This window comes from Natator depressus, chromosome 25, assembly GCF_965152275.1.
Source record: "Natator depressus isolate rNatDep1 chromosome 25, rNatDep2.hap1, whole genome shotgun sequence".
In the NCBI taxonomy this organism is placed as follows: Eukaryota; Metazoa; Chordata; order Testudines; family Cheloniidae; genus Natator; species Natator depressus.
This window is the reverse complement of record NC_134258.1, coordinates 9969845-9978201: the sequence shown is the minus strand read 5'-3', so window position 1 is coordinate 9978201 and position 8357 is coordinate 9969845. Positions and strand designations below refer to the sequence as shown.

The window sequence follows — 8357 nt, the reverse complement described above, 5'->3', positions numbered from 1 at the left end:
TTTAGCCTTTCTCTCTTCCTAAAATGGCTGGTGAGAGAATCCTCCTTTTAAGTTGCAGTCCCTTTTGCGACCTCCTGGTCAGTCTTAACATCCTGGTCAAATTCTAACTCTGGCGTCTGCAGTGTCATTGGGACAGAAGACAGTTAACTGTAAACTGGTTTTATTTATGGAAAATGGAATGCTTCATCGACAAACATTTTAAATGGGGTATGAACAACACATTACAAAAACAAAGGAATTCACATTGTAGTGAGCGATATAATGTGGCAGCAGCTTAAAAAAATTACACATGTAGGGTAACCCATCAGTTACAGTTAATGGTAACCCTGGGTAATAGAGAATTCACCTCTGTTGCCATCTCACATTAAAAAATTAAAACATTCAGTAGCGACGGTTGAAACGGGGGTCATTGGGTCTGGTTGCTCTCTCCTGGCCTGCAAATCCTTCCCCTTGAATCCCTCCGCCATGCATCATCTGGCCTTGGTTGCCACTCTGCATGAAGCCTCCACGCCTACAAAGAGAGTCACACACTAATTTATCTTCAAAGTGTTTAAGTTTTCACTGCAACTTTGATTATCAAATGGATACAATTGGTGCCATTTGCATTTCTTGTATGATTTTCATTCAGTAAGATGCACCAGATATAATCATGGGAATATTCATTACTCACAGATATTATATCAAGGACAAATCACACACATTCTTGAATTATTTTACTTTGCATAACTCCAAATTACTTTTGTTCTCTCTCAAAAGATTCCGCTAAATAATTTAAACATGCACAGGAATGACTGTTACAAAGGGAAGGGAACAGGAATAAAAGGTACAAACCCCAATTATCCTTGATAAAGCTGCTTACCCTGACAGGCCTCCCCGATGCACTGCATGGCCTGGTCTGCCTCTACCACCACCTAGAATTAAAAAGAATGTTCAAACATTCCCTTCATTATTCCCCCATTCCAGTTTTGCTTTCTTTATGCTAAGAATGCTCTATGTTTACCTTGCCATCTCTCATGATCCCGTCCCATCATTCCCCCATCTGCACTGCCCTGCCACGAACGATCTTTATGTCCCTCAAACTTTCGACCATGATCTCCCCAATCACGTCCGTCACTGGAAAGAAAGAAAGAAAGAAAAATCTTTAGGTATGTTTCTTACCAGTTTCATAGCACGCAGTGAAGCCAAACGTAACATCTCATTCATAAACATATTAGTATCCTTTACCAAGATACAAGCTTACCAAACCTGAATCTACAGTGTTCAGCTGGTTTAACCATATCTCAGTAATAAAGTTGCTGAACAATCCACCTAACGTAACAAATGAGGAAATAGGAGTTCCTTAATTCTATTTCTGCAACTGGGTATATTTGATGCCCAATGACTTCTTCTTTGAGTATCCAGGCTGGCCACTCTGACCAACCCACTAATCAAAATTCAATCTGAGAACAATGTATGTTGTCATGTTCTGCATAGTGGCTTACTCAGAGGAAACAGTATCTAATTTTAAAGTTAACAAAATGTTCAGCTTTGGAAGCGTTTTTACTGGGTTGTTTTCCTGAAGGGTGCTAAATTCCAGGCTGGTCCCTGCCACTTCAACTGAAAATCAGAGGTAAAACCCCACTGTGGAACTGACAAATGTGGATGACACAGAAGTAACAAACCGTAAATCTTAATACTGTGATAAAAGGAAAGTAATTTCACTGAATACCTGTGAGTGCTCCCCACTATACAGTTGGAAAATTTTAATTCATGCTAAGACTGGCATGATGGTTAAACAAGAACAGTCTGGGATTCCAAGTTTGTCCCATATTGGGTTTTCCATTAAGATTCTGGCTTCTCTTCCATTTAACAGTCTCAAATTCAGTCCACTAGCTACAAGTTACTCCCTCTTCAAAGAATTTCAGGAGCACCAGGGTCAATCAAATTTGACCCTTAGAAGAGGAAGCCTTACAAGAGAACTGTGAATACAGGCAAAGCACAGCAACTCTTTACTACAGAGCTCCATGATGCACAGGGGCACTACATGTGTAAATCCACTGCACAGCCAGGAGAGAGGAGACCCTCAGTAAAACTATTTGGAGAGAGGATTTACTCTGGTAAAACTGCTTCCCTACTATCACCCTTCAAAAAGTTCATTTGAAGTTTCAAAGAAGCATGACCATTGCAAGTGCTGGTGAAAGACTGTCCTCGTTTCCCCATACTAACCGAGACTGTGGAGGTATCCCTCTCCCTTCACTCATTCTTCTGTCAGACCCATAGCCACCCCAACTGTCCCGTGAGTCTCGTGAATGACGATCTGGTCCTCCATGGCGCTCATCTCCATAATGCTGAAAGGTGAAGGGTACACATTGGAATGCTGTAACCTGATCCTCAACTTGGTAAGAGCTGATCAATAGAATTTACCCAATTCAATAACCTATCCATCAGTAGAGAGCACGTTAGGATCACAAGATTTCAGAAAGCCCATCCAGGAGTGTCACCACTGGAGCAAAAATTTTCCTCTGAACAACTTCAAAACTTTTTTGCTAATTCCATTTTGGCCTAGTTTAATCTGAAAGTTACTGTGTGGAATTAAATTCTTCCAATGACTTCCTTACTCACTTTTACCTCTATGTTGTGTCTTTGCATTTTCTACGCACACTTTTGGTACACTTTACCATACTGCTTTCAGAGTAGCAGCCGTGTTAGTCTGTATCCGCAAAAAGAAAAGGAGGACTTGTAGCACCTATCTCTAAGGTGCCACAAGTCCTCCTTTTCTTTTTACCATACTGAGACACTCACTAGTTGTGTTTATAGTGCCAGAGGAATTACCTCTGATGTATTTGTGTACCAGTAAATAGAACAAGTAGTCAGATTACTCAAGTGTTTTCATTTTTACCTATTTAAAAAAGAAATTAAGATTTATAATGCATAGGTTTTCCTTTCCTTATCTGCATCTCTTACACTAGTTCACTATATATTAATCTGACACTCAGTATAGGAAATCAGTTTATAAAAATTAAGCTACTCTAGGCCCGTATCCACATACAACTCACCTGCCCATCGCGATCTCCCATCACTGTTCTTGATCCTTCTCTCCTGAAAAGGAGCAATTCGAATCAGAATCTTGCTATGATATTATAAAACTAATTTATACGAAGTATTTAGGGCTGTATTTTCACAGGTGCTGAGCACAGGTTTCTGCTGGAATTGCAGATTCTCAATCTCTACAAACTATCAAATTTCACTTGCACATATGGAAACCGTGAAACATTCTGGCCAGTTTAAAAACCTAGTCAGTCCCAACATAAGAAGGTAAATAGAATATTCACTGTATAAAGACTTATCTTGTCTACATGTTAGTGTGAGCTTTTAAAACATTTGACAACTTTCTGACTTGCAACACTGGGAATATATAAATACGAAAGAAACCAATTAGTCATGGGAAAAAAGCACTGGGTGCTCATAATGCTATTTCAAGGACTTTATGAGTCCTATTGCAATCAGTTCTGCTTGTAATGCTATTTCCCACATTTTGAACAAATCTGTTGGAAGCTTTTAGTTGATGACACAGTACATTCAAACACCTTGTTTTGTAAGGTTTCTTCTGGTTACACAGGTTTCAAAAGTAAACCCCACAGACAATTACAAACTTCAGCATGGAACAAGAATAGACAAGCTCTGAGCCCCCCCCCACACCTTTTTTTTTTTTTTTTTTTTTTTAAAAAAGCAGCATTTATCAAACAAATAGAGAAAAATGTCATACTAAATATACTATTGCTGTTACCTGATTTCAGGCAATGCAGAAAAACAAATCACTAACCTGTCCATAGAATGGTCTTGGTATCGGCCACGATCCCTGTGGTCATAATCATGGAAGCGATCTTGGCGGCTAAAATCAGAATGGTATCTGTCATCCATCGCCATTCGCTTTGCCTCTGGCCAATAGGAGTCATCTCGCCTACAAAGTAGTACAGATTTAATACAATATTGTAGTCCAGACAGAATCATCTTTCTGTTTTGTTCTCTTCATATCTAGTCTCATTTAGTTATTACCTTTTTTTAAAGGTAAGCATAATTGATAGGATAAGATATTTTCTTACAGAAGAGGAAAAAAGTGACACATGAGAAAGGAATACAGCAGAACTAAGGCAGTACAAGTTATGAGTTACAGTACGTGTACACAGAATTACCAAAATTATATGAATTACACTGTTAATCAGTTCCATCCATGTTTGGTCCATGTTTCTTTGAATCTAAATTAAGGAAATACATTATTCAATTTCTATTCTGTGGGTTAATCTGAACAGTCAGTAATTATTTAGATTTGATTATTAAAATCTGATCTGCCAAAATGGTATCTTTGAGTTTCAGAAAAAAGACTGCTTTAAGTTAACCTATATCAATCTTTACCTTATTGTGCATGTGCTGAAACAAGAAGAAATATTGTCTTCTATCTGCATTTGTTTTAGGATTTTCTACAGTAATTTGTCCATCTGTCACAAGGTCTGTCTATATGAACTATTAGTGCAGGGCACGCTGGGATGTAAATCTACCTTGTGCTAGCCTGCCACACACTAACTGTGTAGACTCTGATGCTGTGCACTAAAAGTTCCCTACTGCGCTTTGACCTACCCCTCTTCAGTACACCACGAAACTTTTCGTGGGCAGCAGCAGGGTCCACAGAGACAGTTAGTGCATGGCAGGCTAGCACAAGGTAGCTTTACATCCCAACGTGCCACACACAATCCCTCAGTCAACTTTTCCCTTAGGGCTTATAAAACAGACTGCTTTAACTCCAGTCAAAACGAGATTCTGATCAGCAACACAGGGAGAAAGACAGACTAGGTTTTTTGCAATTACATGGATCTTCTAATCCACCTGTAGGGAAATTTACTATATTTTGAGTTTTTTCAATTCAGAGAGAACTGGTATGGGTAACTCTATGAAGAGTTTAATGTGTTTAAGAATGATTACTGATTGAACTATTTAATAGTGACAAGCACATTTTTGCATGTAATCTAGTGGAGCATTTGACACAAAAGCCCATCAATGACTGTCTGCCTACGTAGTTCTCTCCGTGGTTTGGGACTTCCAGAGAGAATCTAAGGACTGCTAGCTTTTCTACTTGCATCAAACGGGAAATCATTAACTCACTGTATTTGTAGTTTTTACCTCCCATCTATGTCATATGGTCTTCTCAATGCCGATCGCCGTTCCTGTTCATAGCGAAGTTGCTCGTGCTGACGACGCAGCTCCTCTCTCTCCCGCTGTATGCGATCCTGTTCTCGTCTCCTTTCATGTTCTATGTGCATTCGCTCTCTCTCCAGGCGCTCTCTTTCCATCCGCTCTCGTTCAAGGCGCTCTCGTTCAATTTGTAGGCGCTCTCGAGCTATCTCAAGCCGGTCTCTTTCTTCTCGTTCCCGTATGGTTTGCAAATGCTGCTGTCTCTCCCGACGCTCACGGGTGCTATATAAATAACAAGGTAAAAGGCTTAAAGATTTAACCCTTCAATGCTGACAATGAACTATAAAGCAAAAATAGAAACTGCAATAATCCTAGATTTGTGTTGGGGGTTCCCTCTAACCAGGCTACGGGGTATTCAGCACTGAGGATGGCTGCTCACCTGTAACTGGAGTTAATTATATCACCTCTGCAGAAGCACGCACATCCTCACAGATCTGAACATTAGGTGCAAGGCCAAGGGACCATGATCCTAAATGCCCTAAATTCATTCCTATTACTCAAAATATCATCCAAGGACTATGAAGAAGCAAGAAAGGAGGGTGGGTTAGTGTGAATCTGCAAAGGCTAAGAACTCCACTTACAGGTGGGTGAGTAACCTCTCTCTTCCCATCAAGAATTACCTCAGAATATCCACTGTTAAGAGGGCTGAAAACCGAATACAGGGTCTAATCCATTTAGATCTACGAACAGATACAGATTCTCTGGACTTGTCCAAAAAAATACTAAAAACCATGTTGAAGTCTTATGAAAGGGTTTTTTTTTTTTTTTTTTTAACCCTACCCAGATTTAGCTTTCCCTAGATAAGCTGTGACATTTTGCAAAGGATGGGAAATGGATGCACTGATTAAGATGAGTAAAGGCCAAGGAATTTAGAATGTGGACACAGTACTACCTTTATCCTTTTATAGAACACTATGAAAGGAGTATCAGAAAAAAATAAGCATCTGCACTAGGGTCCCTCAAAGCATGGATAGTAAACCATTATTTATATTTCTATACATAGAATCATAGGACTGGAAGGGACCCTCAAGAGGTCATGTAGTACAGTCCCCTGCACTCATGGCAGGACTAGGTATTATCTAGACCATTCTTGACAGGTGTTTGTCTAACCTGCTCTTAAAAATCTCTAATGTTGGAGATTCCACAACCTCCCTTGGCAATTTATTCCAGTGCATAACCACCCGGACAGTTAGGAAGTTTTTCCTAACGTCCAACCTAAACCACCTTTGCTGCAATTTAAGCCCACTCTTTGCATATATGTGTAACCAGCTTTTTTTTAAATTTCAAATTACTTGTAAACTTTGAATGGTCTGACAAGGTGAGTCACCTAAAAGGGAGCTAAGATTCACGCTGCCCGATGGAATGAGTCTGGATGGAAATCTGTCCCTGATTCTGAGCCAATCTTCCTTTTTCCCCTCAGGCATTTTCCTGAAAGCACTGAATTGGGTGGGATGGAATTGTTTTGGGGGATTTTCCTCTCTCTTGCCAAGCAGCAGAGCATACTTAACATTAATTAAACCTATGTACAAAATAGAAAAGGCAGAAGAGGACAATTTGAGCTATGTTTTCACATATAACTTCACACTGCATGTTCAGATCCAAAGAGGGTATATGAATAACCTCAACAATCAGTGCTCTGCAGTCTCTTCTGGGGCTTGTGGCCTCCCGATGTGTGACCTGACAGCGGGCATCTACATAGACAATGGTTAACTGAATAAAAAAAAACTAAACTTCAAATACCAACGATAAAGGGACTATGTCCCCTTTAAATAGCTTTAGTGAGAAGACAGTCACCAAAGTTCTAAAAAGAAAAAAAATTCCACACAACTTTGCCATTGAACTTACCGGCGTTGTTCCGCCTCTCTAATTTTTCGCTGTGCTTTGATTTTGTCGAATGGCACAATACCTTGTCGCTCTTTGCTCTCTGATTTGCGGTCCTGGCTCTTAAGGCTCTATAGTTAATATAAAAGTTGATAAAGGCTTACTGGAGTGCATTTATAAGAACACAATTATGATAACCAATCAAACAATACTCATAACATCCCTTCCTTTCACAAATGGTGTGTCTGAGAGCTTAGTCTCTGCATGAATTTTTTTAAACATATTTATTCCTTTTATAAGTGTAGACAAAACACACAAAAGAAATAGGTCTTAGCTTGAGTGTAGTGCTGGAGTTTTGTGATGTCAGCCATTTAAAAGCTATTTGACTAATGGGAATTTTGAACCCAGAAAAATTAAACTTACTCTCTCTTTTGATGTAGTTGAAGTTTTCACGCTAATAACAGGTTCTCCTTTGGATTTGTCCATTACTACTATCCTTTCTGCTCCCTTACTTCCTACACAAACCACAACAAAAGGAGATTACATAATATAATGGGAGCTTTAACTTTCAATGGTAAAAGTCCTTGCAATGTGAACATTTTTAACATTAACCCCTTTTCAAAATGCTGTTTCACAGAAGTGACTTTTGAATACTCTGCAATTTGTACCCATAAAGTAAAGTAACATTTTTATTTTATCTTTTCTACTTAAACTGAGTAACACCAGGGGCAGATCCCTTGTAAGACTTTTAGATGCTACTTGATAGCAAAGTGATCAGGTACATAGTGAATACATTTTTATACAACTGTTTCAATTTCTAAAACCAATAGATACTAAATATGAAATGCACTTGTCAGCATAACCTGAACCATTCAATAATGATTGTTATAACAAAAAGAAACCAAATCCATAAACAAGATATCTATAAGTTTTGTAATTTTGGCAGTTTCCATCAGATTTCTACTGACTAGTTATGGTTAAGTTTTACTTACTGTTTAGTTTACTACTAAGTTATATTTGATTAAATTACCCACCCTGCGTATTCACAAATATATCAGGCATGGAGACATAAGAGAAGTCGAAACAGAAAAACAAAATCCTGTTTTCTCATTCTACCCAGCATTTACTACATAACTAGGGTGATGTAAACGTCCAGCGTGACATTTTTTGACTACACATCCTATTTCTAATTACATTCACTTGAAGTATCCTAACATATATAGCAAACAGTGCTTGTTCCTAAGCTTTCCCCCTAAAAATGGACCTGATCGAAATCAAGGCTAATAAGAACATAGGCAGTTGTGTAACTG

At 38.8% G+C, this 8357-nt stretch overlaps 1 protein-coding gene across 2 annotated transcripts in view; it reads right to left on the bottom strand.

The window, feature by feature from the left end:
* Positions 1–215: 215 nt before the first annotated feature.
* The window catches only part of LOC141977906 (scaffold attachment factor B1-like), a 29457-nt gene continuing 21315 nt past the window's right edge, over positions 216–8357 (bottom strand). The window contains exons 13-21 of one of the 2 annotated variants that reach the window (XM_074939687.1): positions 7471–7562; positions 7072–7178; positions 5155–5448; positions 3803–3940; positions 3036–3078; positions 2206–2327; positions 1001–1113; positions 860–911; positions 216–511 (exon numbers count right to left, since the gene is read on the bottom strand). In XM_074939687.1, the coding sequence (XP_074795788.1) occupies positions 382–511; positions 860–911; positions 1001–1113; positions 2206–2327; positions 3036–3078; positions 3803–3940; positions 5155–5448; positions 7072–7178; positions 7471–7562 (1091 nt within the window). In that variant the 3' untranslated portion in view covers positions 216–381. Of the gene's footprint in view, positions 512–831; positions 912–1000; positions 1114–2205; positions 2328–3035; positions 3079–3802; positions 3941–5154; positions 5449–7071; positions 7179–7470; positions 7563–8357 lie in introns of both variants that reach the window. The other variant, XM_074939689.1, reaches the window with a different exon arrangement.